At 39.9% G+C, this 21147-nt stretch overlaps 1 protein-coding gene across 2 annotated transcripts in view; it reads right to left on the reverse strand.

The window, feature by feature from the left end:
* Nucleotides 1-4222: 4222 nt before the first annotated feature.
* Nucleotides 4223-21147, reverse strand: part of TBC1D1 (TBC1 domain family member 1) — a 100935-nt gene continuing 84010 nt past the window's right edge. For both annotated transcript variants that reach the window (XM_041403089.1, XM_041403088.1), the window contains 5 exons: nucleotides 17177-17421; nucleotides 16577-16736; nucleotides 11810-11979; nucleotides 8945-9115; nucleotides 4223-6032 (listed from right to left, as the gene is read on the reverse strand). In XM_041403089.1, the coding sequence (XP_041259023.1) occupies nucleotides 5835-6032; nucleotides 8945-9115; nucleotides 11810-11979; nucleotides 16577-16736; nucleotides 17177-17421 (944 nt within the window). In that variant the 3' untranslated portion in view covers nucleotides 4223-5834. The remainder of the gene's footprint in view (nucleotides 6033-8944; nucleotides 9116-11809; nucleotides 11980-16576; nucleotides 16737-17176; nucleotides 17422-21147) is intronic.

Consider the following 21147-nt stretch of genomic DNA (forward strand, 5'->3'; position numbering starts at 1 on the left):
TGCTATTTCTCCATTTGCAAGGTTCACTGCTCCTCTGTGTCTGCCTCTTACCTCAGTCTCTAACCACTGAAACCACCATTTAAGATTCCTTATCAAAAAATACCAGAGACAATTGGTGTATCAGGCCATTAAACACTAAACAACAACCACATTTCAGGTTTTGTTTGTTTTGCAATCAGGCTTTTTGTGATATGCCCCAAGAGAAAACTGTGAATAAGGAGCTGGGAAGACATACATGTACCACTAATCCCACCAAGAACCCATGACTTCATGAGCTCAAAGTCCCAGCCAGCAGCTGACTCGAAGCTACTCAGCTTATCTTAACTAGTGCATGGAAGAAATGCTCTTGAAGACAACCACTGCCTTGGCAATTCCAAGTCTGCAACATTACAAGAAATGTCACTGTCTACAGAGCCAACAACATCCCATGCATCAAATACTGGCAACACAGAAAAATGAGACTGTATATAAGAGTGTTATTAGTATTCACTCATCCTGTAACAACTTATGAAAAAGAAATCTGAGAAAACTGAACTTGAAATTTCTTAATGCTGGTGAAACAGTCAACCCTTGTGCCTCCTTCTCCCTCCCCCACTTCCAAAAGAAAGAGGGCAATAGGATGAACCAAATTGTAGCAAGACTTTATTTCCTGAGGACCATCTTGATTAGAATGATTTGCACATAATTACTGAGAAATGGAAACTCACTGCCTCACTAGTAATACAGGACCAGACAGATACAACAGATAATTATCATATTCTGCTTTTACCTAGAAAATGAAAAATGTATTTCTATCTCCTTTGCAGACAAGCAGTCTAGTGTGAAATGTTAACAAAAGGAAAGGTATTACAGAAGAGTGCTAGAGAATGACAAAAACAAATAGGCATTTGGTTGAATATAGGATCAATGGCTGTTGCCAGAACATTTTTATTAGGGGTTCCCAATCAAAAAAGAAATGTAATGAAATTTTTCTAAAATCTCTTTGGTTCTGAAACAATGCACAAGAAAAGTCCGGGATGCTGAGCTAGTACAAGCTTCTCCAGAAGTTCTGTTTTAATGATCTCTGTTCTCTCTGCAAGAGGAGTTTCATCATCTTTCAGCATCTATAGCCCCAATGCTTTTCTAGCACCATGAAAATATATGATACAATGAGACAGAAGAAAAAATGCATTTAGGCAAAAGAACAACTAGAGTCTTGTACATAATGAAGTCCCTCTTGATTTGCTTTGGGTTATGCTGAAAAGGCCTACTTTGAGGCACAGAAAGTTCTTGCAGCCTCAGGTTTGTCTAGATGAAAGGAACATTTTCTGGCAGCTACATGAGCAAATGAGTACCTAGTGATCCACCCTAACTCAGGTTATGTAAAACTTAGTGGGTGTAAGCTGCACATGTGCCTTCTGAAAGAAATGCCTGGATTGCACTCCCGCTGGTTGGCCTGGCTGCCAGCGCTCCCCTCCCTCCCCCGCACCTGCTCTAGTAAAGCTCTCTTGTAGAAAAATTACTTCATGTCACAGGGCGTGACACCATATAAATGCTGTGCAATGATCTAAGGTGCCTCAAGCAACCACGGCATTCATCCAGCTGTAGTCAAAATGTATTAATTTCAGGCATTTTTTCTGGTGCCATCAACACCAAAATTGTGTTTGCAAATACAGTGCAGCGTTTGATGTGGAAAAGAATGTGAACATAGAATTTTGAAATGGATGGGAGACTAGTAAAGGGCCATGTTACACAGAGCAACCATTGTGTTGGAGGTGCCTAAGCAGGCTCTAGAAGAACAGGCTGGCTTGTTCAGGGCAGAGCAGTGGCATGCACAGACACCTAAACAAGCCCTGACCAGCCCAGCCCCAGAAACAGCAGCAGTGTAGATATGAAACCTGAGCTGCGTGCTGGGGAACAGCAGGGGCAGGGCAGCTCTGAAGGGGACAGTGAGCCAGGGGCTGAGGGTGACAGGCAGGCAAAGGGAACAACTTCCTGACAAGGAGCATGTCCCACCATACTCAAAAAACACTAGCAAGGCAGGTCAACAGTTCAGATGACCAGTCAAGGCTGAGCTCAAGCAGGAAAGCCAAGCCCATAGGTCAGGATCAACAAGGATACATAGCCAGATGCAGGTGTGGCTGCAACACAGCTCAGGCAAGGACCAAGCACAGGAAATGCAGTTTAAATGCATCTCCTAAAAGATGGTGGCATTGTGGGAAGCAGCTGGTTTCTTCCAGCTTTCTGTTGAATGGTTGCAAGGCCAGCAGGCACGGAGGCCCAATGCTGAAATGCCTCTAAGACAGATGTCTGCATTATCTAATTAAGCAGCCTAATCTCCAGGAGAGAGGGGAATGCAGGGAGGGCACTGATAGTATCCCACCTGACTTGGCTACAAAGTAGTATGCTCTGCCATTCTGACATACCAGGCTGTTTTATTACTATCTATTAATTGCAGCACCTATTATAGTGGGCTTGAAGTAAAAAAATGGATTCAGTGTTCCTTGCTTCACTGAGTGATGGAATAAGATCCTAAAGGAGTAAAAGCATCAGCTATGTTGTCTTTGCCATGCAGAGACTGTTGTCCTTCATTCAGAGTCCTACTAGTTGCAGTTTTGTGAGTTAGTCCTAAATGCAGTTCCTGTCAGATTATTATGTTTGAAAAAAATTCCAAGAATATTTACTGACTGCTATACTACAGTCCTTGCTGCTCAGGATTGCTGGCAGTGCCTCCACTTGAGTATGTGTCAAGCAAGAGCTGGTGTGTGCTGGGTACCTGCAGAGGAGGTACCTGGCAAGGACACAACATGTTTTAATGGGCCTGAGAGAGTTACTTTTGGGAGGAAGGAATAGCTGCCAGTAAAGGACAAGGTTGCAGTGGCAGCATTTCCCATTTCACATTGTTTTGGCAGAGCATTGCCTGACATACCAAGTACATACCAAGACCTTCTGGAAGAATCTTTCAGAAAACCAGTTTGACACAACTTAGAAGATCTGAATTGCACTGGATGCCAGCAACCAGTGAGAAATTGAAATATTTGGTGCAAGTCATTGCACTTTTTTGTGACTCAGTTCTCACTCTAAACAAGAGAACTTGTGCCTTTATGAAAGTGCTTTGATCTTCCCACGATAGGCACTGTATCATTTCTCCAATTCTGTATTAAATAATGATCTCTGGAAATAAACACCAGGGCAAGAAGAAGTACATCAAACAGTCAGAAGCACAGGGAGTCCCAGGTACCTACCACAATTACTTGTTGGAAGAAAACCAAACCAGAACTGGTGACCATGACCCACTGCAGCCGGTCCTCTGTCCATGCAGCGCTGTTCACTGCAAAGGTTTCAGAGATCCTGCCTTTTTCTTGTTGCAAATGTCAACATCAGTTCTTTCCACGTTTCAGGCTAATCTCTCTCAGGACCACTGCATCCATGTAATTCACTAGCACACTTACACTGCACCCTTGCTGCCTTTGCCATGCACCTTTGAAAGCCTAAGCTGCACGTACCAATGAACCCCTTCCTTCCTTCTTCACTGTTTTTTCTTTTCTTCAAAGATTAGGCATCACTGCTGGGGATTTTTATCTGTAGAAGTGATATGGAGAAAATGTTGATTATTTCAACTTGGATTTTCTGGGAGTGGCTCATTTGCTATTTTTGCTGAGGGATTTGATGTATGGATTTGCAGGTGGCTTTTTAAAAAAATATTCTCTGAATCAGAAATTACTGTTCATATAGAAGACAGTATATGATGACAATTTCTGGTACTCAGAAAATAAGAGACCTAATTTTACACATTTTTAAGGATGCTCAGCTACAGCATAGCTGGAGTATCAAGTATCTGGGACTAGCTCTGGGCTCTATTACTTCTTTCTCATACTTCCAGAAGGAAAAGCCCCGAGCTTTTACAAAGTTGGAAACTTGGTAAGTGGTATTACTTCCCTTCAACTTCAGGTCCAAAGCCTTTTACTGAGAATTTGTGTAAGTGCATTACTTAGTGCACTTTGATGAGAACTAGAGTCACTGTTCCCAGAAAGCCTGACTGGTAAATAGGTAACAAGTAAGTTTAGGCTTTTCTAACTATATAGAAGCAACTGTTTCATTGTACCAGGGAGCTGAATGTAAATTATCAACCATTGTAGACAGCACCGTACTTCCAGGGCAAGTCTCATCTCACATGCTTCTGAACTGGCACCCCACCAACTGTGGTTTTGTTTTTGAATACCAAAAAATGTAACAACATAGATGTAGGCATAGATTATTATTATTATTTTTATTGCTTTTGTTAAAAAGTCACTGTATGAACTCTGGCGCTATGCTGTAAAAATGCAACATTACTGAGTGATCTAACAGTACGAGGTCCATTATGACAAGATTTTAAACATGAAGCGTAAGCTTCACTGTGGATTTCCAAATTAAAAAAAACAAGCTGAAGAAGTAAATGAATTATTAATAACTTATGTATGTGGAATTTCAATACTAAGTGAATATAAAGTGGACTTGCAAAAACCAAACATATAAAAATCACGTCCTGGGTGAATCTCCACTATAGCAAAACACCAGTGCCTATAAATTCAGTGTTTAGCAACTGAAAAAACCGATGGCAATATTCCTAATTCTGAAGTAAACCCCAACAAAAGCATATCAATGGCTATTATTGCACAATGTTGCTTTAACTGGCTTCAAACTGCTTTTGCATTAAGAAAAGTGAGACTTACTTTTTTCAGATATTTAATCTTATTTGAAAGATGCACTGCAAAATAATGGTGTCCTAACTAGAACTTCTATATCCTTTATGAAACAGTTTAAGCATATCTGGCACACCATGAAGCTCTTGAAATTATTCCACTTTTTCTCAGAAAAAGTCTTTAGATTTCTCAGAGGATGGGTGGGCATAGAGTAGCAAATAAAGGGGAAAAAAATGACAGTGGACATTACTTTCCCAGCAATAAAAGATGTCTTACATCACACAGCAGGTCAGAAATAAATAAGATGAAATTTGAGGAGTCTGAATAGAAATCCTTGAATGATGCTGCAAGAGTCACAGGCTTCACCAAATTAATGTCAGTATATTTTGTTAAGAATAATGTAGTTACTATATACAGTATGTTTATCAGATAATGCTAACTAAACAATACACTAAATTAATTGTAGTTAAAGAAGAAATATACTAAACCAACATACTTAAAAAAAAGGAAGGCAACCCCCAGTTATGCATAGTTACATATGATAATGTCCAGCTCCCTGGAGTTCAATGGATTGACACCTTCAAGCATCAGGAAGCAGTTTCTGAGGTGTAAACAACATAATTAACAGAACCCAGCCAAGCTGTAGGGGAATTACACCAACAAAAATTTCAAGTCCAATCACAAATCACCTGTAAATGTTACCACTGCACAGCTGCAATGGGGCAGTCATGCTTTCAAAGGTTTTACACTGACATATTTCTTCAAAAGACCTTCTAAAGGATGTGCTATTTAACTTGGTGGTGATCCAGACACAAACAAAACTGTGACAAACCCAAAGCACTTAGGTTTAGAAGCACTTATTGAAGAATCCATACCATATTTACAGTGTATTGCGCATGACTGCACACACTAGTAAGTTTCTCCTGTTTACTATTTCTTATGTGGCATCTTACTCTTCACAGTATTTCTACATACTAAGAAGAGAAGAGTCTTTCCCCAGGAAACCAGCTTCTCTGATATGGAAAGCCACCATGCCCATATCTTGCTTTGCCACAGTAAGGTGTGTACAACAAACACGACAACGTCAAATCCCCATGGATCATGACAAAATGACTCAGTTCTTCCCTTTGTTTCTTGCTCAGCTTCTCTGCTTCCTTACAACTGTGCAGGTCAGTCAGCATCCAGTTCTTGTCTACTAAGAAGAGGCTTCCCATCTGTATCACCCATCTTTTTTTGCATCTCTTCCACAGCTTTCAGCAGAGCTGCTCGCTCCTGCTCAAGAGCAAGAATGGACTGCTTCAGTTTGCCTTCATTGGTCAATAAAAGCTCTACTGTAGCTTCAAGGTTTTGGATTTTTCCATTAGCCACCTATCACAGTAAAAAGATAGGAGGGGAAAAAAAGGTAAATTCATTAATGACTGAAACCATCTTTATTTTTTGAGATACATGACTATATATAAAATACTAAAGAAATTATGAAAAATTAAACTCAGAATATAATGTAAAGTAATGAACTTAGAAAGTTACCAAATCTGCAAATTTTATACCAAAGAACTGCAGGTTAAGATAAGCTTCTGTATGGGTCAGTTGGGAGATATTTTTGGCCAGCCACAGTTGTTGCTTTGCAAAACAAAGACAACTCAACATATTAGCTGCATCCTCATTTCATCTCAACATGGAGTCCAATGAATATCAGGTTTGAAGGCAAATGAGTAGAGGATTTAGAGCACTATGCAAATGGAAAACACATTGTGAAAAAATTCAAAAATTCTTCCTCAAAATGCTGCACATACTGGCATTCTACTTCATGGTGAAACAAAGTATTAGATGGTTCAAAGTCCTCGTGTGAGACCTGTAGGTACTTTGACAATGTCAGATATCTGTTTGGAAGTTTCAGCACTTGGTAGTATTTGGAGACAGGACGAGTACAGTGTGGTCTTTGCTTTCAGGAAAGTATTTCCCTTTCTGATGAGCCCACTAGCCATCATGTAATTATGATAGGTTACAAACTTCAGCCTTTGGGGACAAAATATTGACAAATTATATTGACCCATTGACATTATCTTGTGATGCATTTTCCTCCTATCAGCAATGCACCACCTGCCACCCTATGAAACAAAGTCTGATGCAGCCCACCTCCAAGACAAAGGGACTGCTCCAACACTACAGTGTTAGTTAAGTTCCCCCTGACTTGCCAGCACTCAAGTGGAGACAAGCTTCATAATAAAGTGCTTCAGGCTGTCAAGTCTATAGGGACAGGAGTGGGTGGAAGATCACAGAATCACAGAGTGGATAGGGTTGGAACGGATCACTGGAGGCCATCTAGTTGCAACCTCCCTGCTCAACCATGGTTCCCTAGAGCATGTAATTCAGGACTGTGTCCTGACTGCTTTTGATTATTTCCAGTGAGGGAGACTCCACAACCTCTCTGGGCCACCTGTGCCAGTGCTCGGTCAAGCACATTGTGAAGTTCTCATGTTCAGGTGGAACTTCCTATCCATTAGTTTCTGCCCATTCCCTCTTTTCCTTCTGCTCCACACCTCCGAGTAGAGCCTGGCTCCATCCACTTCACACCTTCTCTTCATATGCTGATGACCTGCTCCAGGAGCTCCATGTCTCTCTTGAACTGAGGAGCCCAGAACTGGACACAGCTCCTGATATGCCTCACCAGGACTGAGTAGAGGGGCAGGACCACCTGCCTCCACCTGCTGGCAATGTTCTTCTTAATACACCCAGGACACCATTGGCCTTCTTGGCAACAAGGTTAATGGACAGCAGGACACCCAGGCCCTTCTTCACAGAGCTGCTCCCCAGCAGGCTGTCCCCCAGCCTGTGCTGGTGCCTGGGGCTATTCCTCCCCAGCTGCAGGACCCTGCACTTGCCCTTGTTAAATTTCAGAAGGTTTTTCTGTGCCCGTCTCTCTCTCTGCCGAGGCCCTTCTGAAGGGCTGCACAGCACTCTGGGGTATTGGCTGCTCCTCCCAGCTTTGTGCCATCAGTGAACTCACTGAGGAGGCATCTGCCCCTTCATCCAAGTCCTTGACGGATAAGATAAATAATACTGGGCCCAATATTGAACCCTGTGCAACACTGCTAGTCACAGGCCTCCAACTGGACTCTGTGCCACTGATCACAAGCCTTTGAGACCTGTCATTCAGCCAGTTTTCAATCCACCACACAGTACACTGTCTAGCCCATGCTTCCCAAGCTGAAGATCCTTGATACAGGTATTTACAGGGCATCACATCTTAAATATCATCCCAGAAATCCATATTCCCCTTACTATATTCAACAATTTCCTTGTCCATGTTGCCCAAAGCTTTATGATTATATCTTGCAGAAGAGTGCCTCTCCTTCTGACTTCTCTAAGGCTCAACCTAGAACCTAAAACAGGATCAGATCTCACAGGATCAGAATGTACAGCTGAAGCAAATTTTTGTTAGGCAATCTAAATCCGGGTGATTGACTAGTCTTAGTCAGGAAAAAGAACCAATGTCTGAGAAACCTAAACTTCCTTCACCGATTATCTTACAAAGTTTATGTCTAACAATAATCAAGTGGTTTGAAATGTCTGCTTCTTACCCTTGAAGTCCCTTTCTCCATCAAATTAAATGCACAGTCAAAAGTTTTACAACAAACATCCTGTTATAAAGCAGCCAGAAAACTGACTTCTTGCTCACATAAGCAAAGAATTACCCCTTACAAAGAACAGGTGCACTGCCTCTGAAAAAGCTGCAGACTATATATATTAGAAATTATTATTTCACATAATGTTTAAAAAATCTGGATAACAGCTAAAAAAATTGTAATAGAAAGTATGTCTTTATAGACAATGTATCCTTTCTCTAAAGTATCCCTAAATTGTGACTTTGTAATTAGTTTACCAATTTTTGACAGAGTAGTATCCCTGCTGTAATAAAGCAGTGACAGAAAATATATAAATGAAGTTGAAAAAGCACTTTATTTTTAGTTTGAAGTTGAAACAGCACTTTATTTTTAGTTATCTTCTACAGATATGATTTTAATTACAAGAGAAGAGGCAGTGTGTTGAATCAACTTTTCACTAACTACAAATATATGCTCTAACCACCCCACTCTCACAATTCCTTCTGCATGTAAACTTTGAGGGCTAAATTAAATAAAACTTTAAAGTGGCTACCTTCTAAATTCACTAGACCAAACACCAATCCCTCCTGTGATGTGGTATAGGGCAGCCTCTTCTGAAAAGGTGCATAAATTAGAAAATTAGAATGTTAATCATATATGAGATATAAATTGTACCTGCAGTTCTTCCAGGAGATCAAAGTTTTGTTTGCGCAAGCTGCTGTTTGCCTTTTCTAATTTATCCAGTCTCTGATTGTCATTTAAAGATGAATCTATAAGCTCATCCTGAAGCACATGATATTCAACTTCATAAGCTTGCAACTGTTTGGCAATATCCATTTCAAATACCTGTTGTACATAAAAATATTATTCAGTGCTGTGCAGATTAAAACATTGCTCTTTCAAGGCTTTAAAATCTATTGATCTAGGTCTAGACTCAGATATTTAATCAATGCATACAATAAAGGACTTATTTTTTGGCATTCACATTTCCTATTGTGGAAATGGCAAGCCTGAGACAGTGGAGTGCAATACATTGGCATTGGATCTACTTAAAAACTTTGCTATTGATTTGCTGCCTGACTTCAGCAAAACTACTTACAATAAAGGCTTCAAGGGCATGGACTTGCAGAGTATTTCCCTTTTCAAATTTAATACATCTCAGTTTTGGCATAAACCCTTCTAGTCATACCCAGAATTAGTTGTCAGTTCAGAAAAAGTGTGGTCCAAACTCACCTGCCACATGTACAAGTGTAAGGCTAAGTAAAATAAAAGCCTTAAATGAAAAACAGTAGACTTTGCTATCTTTATTTATGACTCTATAGTATTTTTACAGACTGAAAGAAACTGAAATTTTCTCTCCTTACACTAACATACCTAACAAAAACATTATATAACATCAAAATAGATCTCTATTATTGTTAACTACAGATCACTGAAACGAATGCTCAGTCTTATCCATGAACATTAAGAAAAACTTTTATTTTAAAAGCAGATAAATACATTGAGATGCAAAGTGACCCAAGAGAAAAAACCTACTATTTTCTTTTCCTTTTTTTAGGTTTTGGCAAGCATCTGCCTTCAAATTATTCATAACTATGACTCCAATTTCCACTACAAGCAGTGAAGAAGGTAGTAAATGAAAAGGACAAGTGTGCCAATCACAGAACATAGAAGAAATAAAAGTTGATTTTAAAATGTATTTGAAAAATAGCCCAAGAAGGGAAGTTCCAGGGTCATTCTTTATTTTTAAATCTCTTGTACTTTATAAATATTGAAAATTAGTCAAATCCCATCTTAAATACATGTTAAAAATAACAGGAATATTTGCCAATTTTATTTATCTGCTCTGTCTACAGAACTTTAACTGTTGGTTAAAGAAAACATCAGTTTATTTAATGTTTCTGTCACATGTAAAATAAAAGGTTACTTCGTAGTTAAATAGCAGCAGAAATGTATGTACTGAGCATCTAAGCACAGGCTGAAATAGAATTTTAACTCGAGTTTGATTACACATAGGGAATTTTCATTTTCTGTGAATCTGAGCATTTCTGGAGAAGACACCCTGTTGAAATTTCAATAAAACAATCAGTGCAATTCAGCAGGGCAGAATGTTACTTCCTCTCATCACCTCTGCCACTTCTAACCTCTGTGCTCCTGAGGAGGGAGGGAAGTCCCTGCTGTCATAATCAGAGTATCAAATCTGAAAGAAGGGAAACATGAGGCAATAAAAAGTTTTGAAATGAAACCTAGCTAAGTGAAGGCACGTTAAGGCACGGAACCAAAGGCCATGCTGCAGAAGGATGAGGAGCATGGGGATTAACCCAGGAGCTGTGTATGGACTGTGGGCTGGTCAAACAGCTGCTCTCTTCAGAGTCAGCCCTGATCAAAGCAGGGAACTGCTCTTCCTTCTACTCACTTCTACCTACCCACTTCCAATTTAGAGCAGTCAGGGCTGCCTGAACAGAGCATCCCTCCCTCCTTCAGCTCAAAGCACACGGTTTTCTGCAGGTCACCCAAGCACTGCAAGTCTTTCAGCCTGGCAGGTAACACACAATTCCCTTCACCCCTTGGAAATTCCTTGCTTTCCTTCCTCTTGCACAGACTTTCTAGCTCTCATCTCTTTCCTTTGACACTAAGCACTAGGAGCCTTTTTTCTGGCCCTAATGTGGGCTGTGTCCCCCAGAAGCTTTGCTGCCAGGGCTCAGAGGGAGGCCCTCACTAGCCCTCTGCAGAACCCTGCGCTGCTGCTTTCTGATCAACCCATGAGCTTTGATCTCCAGCAGCCCCTGGGGGGTTTGTCAGCATCTGCAGTTCTGCACAGTACAGCCCCTATGCTGGACCACAAAAGGCCTTCAGAAAAACTGGCTAAAGCCCATCTTCTATTTGCCTGCTGCAGTATATATGTCAAGTGTAGAAAACACTTAGGGTTTTCAAACAGGCAAGCCTTAATTGAAATAATTTCTGTTTTTTTCATAATCCATAAGTATCATCTGGAGTATTCTGCTAATTTAGCAATATTGCATCATTTTCCTTGTCTGCTGTTTAAAAGAATTGCATCAAGGATTCCAAGTTTTGCTGTCTAGAGTCACTACTCACTGCAACAGTCTGCACTGCCTCATGTACTCCTGACAGAACTACAAAGGTGCTGTTGTTACATACTGGGCCAGTACCATGAAAGCTACTAGAGAAAGAGTGGATGTGGGAAGGCTTCTAATTTCATTAAGCAAGGTTAATATTTGTGAGGCTCTTGTAAGTCAATTTTTGCTTCTGATATGAGACTTGGAAGGCAAGCTTCTTTGGTAAAAAAAAAATTAATTTTCCCTAAAGGCTTCATAAAGTTACAATAACGAATGGTTACAATACCATATAAAGCCACTAAGTTGTCTTAGTTTACAAGTCATCTGCTTCCAAAAGTTTTCAACATCTTCCAAACTACAAGAGAGTTCTCAGCTTGAAGTAGTAGCTGCTCTGCCTTTTCTGTCGGGAACTTAACAAGAGCATTCCTTTGCATACCTCTCATGTGTTCAGTTTATTTCATACCTGACTAATGGTCTTTTCCATCTGTACCAAACCCAAGTTGGGGAGAGTGCTTTTAATAAAATCAACAATAGTTTCTAGATTCTCATGCTGCAGAATCAAGGGCTTGTGGCTTCCCAAAAGGCTTAAAGCCACTTTAAATATAGCCTCTGATCCTTGAAGAAAGAGCATATCTGTGAAAAGAAGGAAAAACCAGATTATATCAAGCAAACACATCTTTTGACAAGAATATCAAAACAGTAAATTGTCAAAGGACAACAACTTCTGATAGAAGTGACCTGGAGGTTAGATACACTGTGCTGGACACATACTTTTGGCTACAGTTTTAGAAGTTTTATAGGATCAAGATTATTACTGTGAATAGCACACTTAACTAACACAATCACTTACTAATTTGTTTAGTGAGTTTTCACAAAAAAAACCCAAAAAAAGCAGTTCAAGTTTAAGCTAAGTCTACAATAAACTAGGTAGTCAAGTTTATCAATGTTGCCACTTTTTGTGCATGTAATAGTTTAGTGGGCTGTTTTCATGTTTGTAGGAATATAAATTTGAATAAGAATCTAATCCAAGTGCCCTTTAAAAATCATAATACAACGGAGAAAAAACCAATACCTGAAGGCGCATCTGAAGATCTGAAATTTGGTTTTTCTCTCATGTGGTGGAAAAAGCCACAAAACTACAAAACAACATTTAGCACATGAGGCTAAATGCACACTTTCCAGTAGCCTCAAGTTTCAGGTGCATGTGTTTATTTTTAGTATGTGTCTCAACCACTTCTGTTAATATGCTAATAGCTACATTAATAAATACCCTGAAATCTTAGTCATACAGCTGAAGTGTAAATATTGCAGGTGGCCCTGCAATGACAGCACCTGGCATACCAAGCACACTGAAACCACAATATACAGTGACCTTTCAATGTCTTTTCCTTTCTTTTCTTTTACAAAGTGCCTATGTATTTATAGAGTAAAGAAATAGAAGTCTGCAATAACGACATCAGACAAGAAACTCAGTCTGTACAAACAGCATTGCCCTGCACTTGACTTTCCTGCTAACTACTGTCAGAATCTGCTCCTGGTTTCATTGAAGGGCTCACCTTGCTACAGACAGAAGCACCTAACAAATTAAACAATACAGATGGAGGTGATAGAGAAATAGAAGATACTGTGGGGTTTTTATATTTCCTAAATATAAATTTACTTTGAAAGGGCTTCTCTCTTGTTCTTTCCCTGCTTTGTATTTGAAGTTGTGAATGCAGCCACAACCAATCACAAAACCATCAAAAACCAAAAATTAAAAAGAAAAAAAAATTATGTCCCAACACTAAAAAAAAAAGAAAAAAAAAAAAGTAAAGCAAAGAGATAGAAAAAACCCACCATGCTGTAAGGGAAACAGCTACTAGCAAAACTACAGTTATCTCTGATACAGTGAAAAACCTATGAAAGCACTGGCTAACAGCCTTTCTTAGGAAAACCAAACTCTATTTCCAAATTTATATCATAATGAAATTCCCCTCTTACACTCTTTAGCTTGCCATGTTGAAGCCGTAACTCATTTCACTCTCTCTCTCTCCAAGAAAGAAAAGCACAAGAAACTAAGCACAAATCTCACACTTTCTTGCCATTCGTCCTAAAAGGGGTGGAACATTTTTCAGCTCTGTGTTGAGCTGAATGTGAACTCCAGTGGCAGAAATGATTAAAAAGTGGTAACAGAGCACACATCTGCCTCAATTCTCTATTGAAACTCAAAAGTATGGGAAAATGATTCATAGGGAAAGCTCTATATTAGGACAGGAAATGCTGAAGAACAGCTAGAAACACAAAGTGAAAAAAAGCAGAGCTAAAAAGAATGTGTTTTTATGATTCAGCACCTGTCCCATAACGACATGCAGATTAACTCAAGGTGACCTGAAAGTTGTTAATGAATGTCTGTATGACTGAGCTGGTAATACACAGCCAAAATCCCTCTCTCATTTAAAACAGCAAGTACTTAACAAAGACCTGTTTGTTATCCACTCCCCATGCTTCATATTAAGTGGGCTCCCAGCCAACAACAACACAGTCAAGACACCCAAATTAATGTCAGCATGACTGCCAGCCTACAGCATTAAAAAAAAGCAAGTTTTATATACAATCTTGAAACAAAATAAACACTATTCTATCAAATCTCCTCTATTAATAAGTAAGCAGAGGTACTAAAGGATGCATCTTTTGTAACACTGTACTTTCATCAGCTCCTGCTCAGGAGAAGTGTTGAAAATTTGGACAGGTAAATGAAAACTTAAAAGGAGTTTTGCTGTTTGATTCATAAAACAGTCTAACACACATTTACATATTACCTGTTAGATGCCTGCAAAAAGCACGCTGTATGGAAATCCAAAGGAATGGTCTGTAACAATTATATAATTAAATATGAGTGGTCTAGCTTCAAATACCAGGGGTTCAGAGCTACCATGTTAGAAAATGGCAGTGCAATCTCAGACTGTTAATAACCTATAAATCAGTTACTTCAGCATCAACATTCTCTCCTCCCAAGGGTTCTAATAAGTGAGCAATGAAAATCTATATTTGTATGTTCTGCAAAAGTGTGCGAAGACATAGGTCAAAAATGATTGGATTTTAACTTGCCATGTTGCTACTGACAGCCACTGGCAGAGTGACAGCTCTAACCTTTTTTGTTTAAAGTTGTGCTTCAGTGTCTTTAGTATGGATGAGGATAAGACTTTACTTTCTAATGTAAGAGTATGTCCAATGTTCCTAACCAACAGCTCAGTAAACACTGTTTTAAGAAAGTTGTCACTCTGTTCTTCTAAAGTTCTTCTAAGTCTTCTGATGTTTACATTTTTGTAATAGTTTCTCACGCACTTTTCATGTAAATAATGATTGTTTTGCATTCCTTTCTGGAGAAAGAGAAAATTGATACACTATTGGTTTGACCAGTGTGGTTGGAGAGGTAGCAGTTTCATCCTCCAATCCATGGTCACTTTTAGAATTCTCTAAATATCAAAGTCCAGAAATAAATGCACCTTTTTTGCCTTGAACATCTCAGCGTGTGAGTGTCATTCATTTCATGTTGTATTGTGACAGGAAGTTACTAAATACAAAGGAAATGCTGAGTTTAATGAAAATACTAAATACAAAGCTGCAGGTGTTGGTCACATTGAACTTTCTCTCTAAAAAACATCAGAGGTTTTGAAGAGGCAACAGTTTCTGCCACATATGCTTTTCTCTTCTTGACCTAAAATCAGATGTGTGAAGATAATGTATCAGTGTCTTCTATTGTAATGCAAAGTCTTGGTTTTCTAAAACCCTACAGTCCTTCAATGATGAGAAAATGCTAATCTGTGTATTAAGGCAGACATCCAGATATACTGAATACAGAAGGCACTTTTATAACCTCACTGTAGGTCAATTGCCCCAAACACTTCTTACCATGTACAATACAATGAAAGATTAACAAAAAGATGAGTTGATTATAAACTCGGTATTTGACACTTGCATACAGCACTTAATTTGATTCCTACAGATTATTACTGTCAGCTATACACTTCTTGATGCACATTAACCTGCTTTGCACTCTTCCAGGAAAAAAACATGCTGTTTTCCCTGGAGTTTGGATGATAGTCATGGGACATATAGTTTTACTCAATACACCATCCTTTTCACTGTAAATTTTTCTAGCATTACTTTTAGCATGCCCTTAAACAGAAACTAGACAGGATTCTTGTTGGTTCTTCCTGAGCTCTATATTCCTATTTGTGGTAGGTAAAACTTATTGTTTTTAAGTCAAGAAAGTGTCAATATTAATCTGCTAATGAACAACTTCTTCGTTGCTTTCTCTTAAAAGAAAATTAAACTGGTTTCTCACTAGAGGAGAACTGGGGAGAAAGCTCCAATTTTCTTCGTTGCTTCTCTTAAATGACTAAAGAAAATTAAACTGGTTTCTCACTAGAGGAGAACTGGGGAGAAAGCTCCAATACACCCCACTCATTATGGACAATCCAGTACCATATAATGAAGAGGAAAAACAAACAAGTGAAAATGAAACAAAGCATCTTCTTAGACACCAAACAATCTATGAAATATATATCCAGAAGAGAGCATCAAGGTAAATTCTTAACTGGAATTTAATTAAAAAAGAAAGATTATGTAGATATTAAAAACAGGCAACAGAAGTGACTTTAAAAACTAAACCCCAGATGATTCCAAACATTTTTGGAACTAAAACTGTCAGTAACCAAGACAAGAAACACTAGCTTAAATGCCTTGTATTTCTGCAGAGTAAATCCACAATTACACTGCAAGGGCCATCTCTGTGTGTGTTTTAAAACATAACGCTCAAGCTAATTTTCTGCTGACACTGTTGGAAATGACGGATGGAGTAAATGGATGTACTTCTCAGATGATGTCTTTATTACATTTCTTTTCAGCTTGAAAATAACTAGTTGTTGGTGTTGAAGTGTCATTGTCATAATACAATGGCTGCCTTCATGGCACCAAATTTTACATCCTCTCTAAAAGTGGTGACAAGGTGGGAAAAGGTAACAATGAGGATGAAAAGACATTACGGACTGTAGTTTACTTTCCTTCTCTCTTCCACTTTTACTGATATACTGCATACTCCATAGGATGACCTCTGTTGTTCTGTTCACAGTAAGCAAAGTATTTCTCCTGAGTGTCTGAAACTGCTTGGACATAATGCTGCTCCTAATACCCAGATTCCACATTTAAGACTTCAGAAAGAACAGAGAGAAGTTTTATGAGGAATTACCAAATACTCTGGATACGAATCCAAGGGGAAACTGGGAGGCAAACATGGTGAGAAACCAGGGAGCAGCATAGAGGCTGGGGCCAATCTCATGTGCCTCTAGGTGGTTGTAGAGATCTCGATGGTAATCATGAAGAAGTCGAGACAATTGGTACATCTGGATCTGCATGAAATAAGAACAAGAGACTAAAGATCAACATGTTTTATCATAATACCAAAGTTCATGCTTCATACTCATCAGAAACAGAGAAAGGTATTTGTCAATTGATGTTTGGATGAAATTGTGTGGAAACAAGAAATACCTGGAAGCCACCTAAAAGACACAGGATGGGTCACCTGTGAGCCTACAACAGGCTCATTTGCAGGGTCATTTGAACCTCATTTGAACACAACAGGAGTCTTCTTATTTATGGTTTCCATAGTTTCCCCAGAAGTATTTTGATTTGAAAATCATGAATTTAGGATGATGTATTCTTTTCCTGGATTATCCTTCCCTATTTTTAAGAATTCAATTGAAGTTCAGGTTTTGACAATGCTAGCTGTATTGCATTATTACTATTATTTAACAATAGCATCTTTTACTTAAAAAAAATGAAATCATACCTGCAAAATTGTCATGTCAGGACGATATTGTTTTCTCAGGCCCATGTCAAACATAAGAAACTTCAGCATTTTAAAAGCATCTTCCTCACTCATATGAAGTAGTAAAACTCCTGCTACAAAACTAAGGCCCTGGCAATATCCTACTTCCTGGTCCAGAAGTGAATAGGCCTTCAAAATGTTGTAGAGTGACAGCTGCCCAGCTCCCAGCTGTGCTGAGAAGTACGGATGTGTTGGAAATGTGCGCCCTGCGAAAAGAGCTGAAGTTACTGACTTAAACTAAAAAATAAACAACAAAACCCCCAAAACTATATCATATTGTCAAATTAAAGTTTTTCAAAAATGTAGGTTCTTTTGAGAAGTAGATTTTGAGTCAACCCACAGGAAGACCATAAGAAAGTTAACAATACAGAACAATTGACTTGTATACTCTACCACTGTTTTGTTACAGTTATTGCAATGTTAATTTAGAAACTGTCAGGGGGTAGGGAAAACCTGTTCTTTGGAACAGCTGATTTTTAAGACTGACTCCTGAACATTTTATCAAAGGATAATAAACTATTATAAGGACTATTATAAGTTGTTCTAATAAGGACAACTATTAGGATTGAGGCACAGACTTAGAACATCTAAGTGGGCTGAGGCCCCTTCCCTTTACTTTTTCTTTTTGTGTTTTTCATGTAAATGTGTCTCCCATCACAACCCTCCTTGCCTTGGTCCCTCACAGTCTCCATTTGCCTTTTTGTTCCCTGCAGCCTGTACCAAGAATTGAGTACCTGTATATAAGCAACGATATATGCTATATACATATTATGTGAGAGCACAGCTAATCGAGGCAGCCAACAGACACAGCATTTTGTGCAGCCATTTCTGGGCTTCGATTCCTTGAGCTTTGAGCATACAGAGACTATGTCCAGGATCAGCAGGGGACTGCTGGAAGTGTGAGGGTACTGCTGCTGGCTGGTAAGGCTGATGCTAACCAACCCTTGTCAGTTGCCCTTGATGACAGGGTGCCTGGAGGCTTTGTTCCAGCTGATCCCTTATATAAGGGAGGACCTAGGCAATGGGGCAGAGCACACCTTCAGCAAGCTTGAAGGTAATACAAAACCGGGAGGAGTGACAGATTCACCTGTTACCATTCAGAGGGACCTCAACAGGCTATCCAAATGAGCTGCCAGGAGCTTGATAAAGTTCAACAAAGTTAAGTGCAAAATTCCTGCACTTGCAGGGAACAAACCCGTGCACCAGTATTTGCCACCCATCTGGAAAGCAGCTTTGCAGAAAAGGACCTGAGGGTTTTGGTGGTCACCAGGTCAAAGTTGAGCCAGGAAAGAAGGCTAATGGTATCCTGGGAAGCACTAAAAGTGCTGCCAGCAGCTGGAGGCAGCTGATCCTTCCCCTCTACTCAGCGCTGGTGAGGCCACATCTGGAGTGCTGTGCCCAGTTCTCTGTTCCCACTACAAAAGAGATACAGCCATGCTGGAGAGAGTCCAGCAAAGGGCCACTAGGATAACAGAGGGACTGGAGCATCTCTTCTAAGAAGAGAGGTTGAGAAAACTGGGACTGTTCAGCCCAGAGAAGAAAAGGCTCAGGAGGATGTTACCAGTGGGCACAAATACCCAGTGGAAGGGAATGAAGAAGAAGGAACCAGGCTTTTCCCAGTAGTGCTCACTGACAAAACAAGAGGCAATGGGCACACACTGAAAAACAGGAAATTCCACCCTTTTTTTAAATTTTAAGGGTGGATAGACACTGACACAGGCTGCCAAAAGAGGTTGTGAAGTCTCCATCTATGGACAAAGTCTGAGCAAACATGATCCTAGGCAGCCTGGGCAGACCTTGCTTTGAGCAAGGGGGATTTGGACTAGATGATCTCAAGAGCTCCTTTCCAATCTCAACCACTCTGTGATTCTGTGAACAAAGACATTAAAGACTTAACCTTTGCAGATTTTTAAAAAAAACTTCCAAAGGCAAATTTTTCACTTTTAGGAAAAACCTCCTCCTATCAAACTTCCTCTGTGAAATACCTCGACAGAGGAGAAATCTGAATACCTCTTTTGTTCTAGTATTAAGTTGAGCTTGTTTTCTGATTGCCCACTTGTTAAATACCACCCCACCCTTTAGCTCCTGGAATGCTGCTCTGCTACCAGATAATATCAGAACTCCTGTTTCAAGACAAAGCCCGGGGCAGAGTCCTTCTGCCATGTGGTAGCTGCTCTAGCCTGTCACATGGGACAAGGCATTCGGTTCTGAGTAGGTTTCCCTGGCCAGAGTGTCAGAGTTGAATGTTACAGAATAAGTATTCCTAGCTTTCAAATGAGAAGGAGCTTGCATTCCTTTGCTTGAAGGACAAGTTACTACAGCAGAGTCTAAAGGCAAGCCTGCACTGCCTCACTCAGGCAGCAAAGCTCATTTCTTGCTAAGTCATGAAAAAGAGTTACAAGCTCAGCAAGAATAAAAATGCTATGAAGTTCTAAAATCCAGTAAATGGAGGAGGAGAAGAACTGCTGAACTCACAAGCTGATGTGCTTCTGAGAGCCCTGATGTTGGCTTAACTAAGAATTTTAGCCTTTATTTTGGAGCAAACATCTCTGGCCCTGCCCAAAAGAGACTAAATAACTGTGATACCGCTAGAGCCCCAGCATGCGAAAGGAAGTACCTATTACTTTATTTTTAAAAATGTAATAACACAAAACCTAATTTTCTACCGTGTTCATCAAACACCTAGTGATGGATGGTTTCCTACACTGATAGCACCGTGACATGTAAATTGGGCCAGCAAAACAGCAGCTACACCTTAGCTCTGCATCCATCTGCACACTCTTGACCTCAGGAAGCACCACTTACATCTGAGGATGCATCAATTCAACTAAGTGTGAGCAATACTATTACAGCCTTGGCTCACGCTGTCTTAACAAGACCTATTTAGCGTAATTTGAGAGAGGTTGTCAAGTATTACAACCACTATATAGTGAGAAATACCTTACTTTCAAGGTGTAAGTCCATGCTCTCAGAAGGATTCTTAAAGACTTAAGAGAAAATGCTTCTGATGGCCTGAAGGCACACAAGTCAGAACATGTAAATCCCTTCTAGCTGCCTGTCCAGTTTTGCTGTCTGTTACTGTGCAGCACAGCACTATTTCAATGTGAATTACTAGGAAGTCTTCAGCTTCCTAATTCACCTTATGGTTATGACAGGGCCCAATCCCTGTTTCAGCTAGTGGGCTGGCAAATAGCACCCTGGCAGAAACAACACCTTGCATGAAAACCACCATGAAGTTACCAATTTGCCAACACAGGCAGTCATTTGTTTCTACAAGAAGAGCACATGGCTAAGATGAGAAGTGTTTGTGCGCAGAACCAGGTAGAAAATATGAACAGCTTGCTGAGCCAGTAAGCCCCAGACTGCTATTTGAGATAAGCAAGCTCAGACTGACTGTGCTCCCTACTGTCCAGGAGTTGTCCCAGCACTTATACCTCTGCTAAGGTGTTCACTCAATTTACCCAGCACAAAACTGTTCACCTCTCACTCAACCACTTGAGTGTCCCACCGTTCACTGGCAGGGCTATCAACAGTTCCAGGTATGCTGGACCAATAGGCATTTGCTAGTCAATGATCTCTGGCTGCATGTACGTATTTCTCTCAAACACAAAAGATAGTTGTCTGGAACTGGGGAATGCCTAGATGTGCAAAGTCTGAAGGGAGGCAGTTTACACACAGTCCATTCCCGGCTGGCATTAAAGCTCCTTGGACTGTTACTTTCCCAGTGCCAAGTCAAAACCAGGCAGGTCTGCCAAGTAGGGGAAAGTGAAGGTGACAGCCACCACCACCCTCTCCCACCCCTGGTCACACCACTTCCTGCAGAAACACACCTGTTCTTTCACATTCCTGTGTATTTTCTATGCACTGCTTTGGTTTTTTGACTTTACCAAGTGTTGCAAAAAAGTAAAAAATAGCCTCTTTATTATCTAAAG

This window comes from Onychostruthus taczanowskii, unplaced genomic scaffold (assembly GCF_017590055.1).
Source record: "Onychostruthus taczanowskii isolate IOZ18803 unplaced genomic scaffold, ASM1759005v1 scaffold2, whole genome shotgun sequence".
Classification (NCBI taxonomy): Eukaryota; Metazoa; Chordata; class Aves; order Passeriformes; family Passeridae; genus Onychostruthus; species Onychostruthus taczanowskii.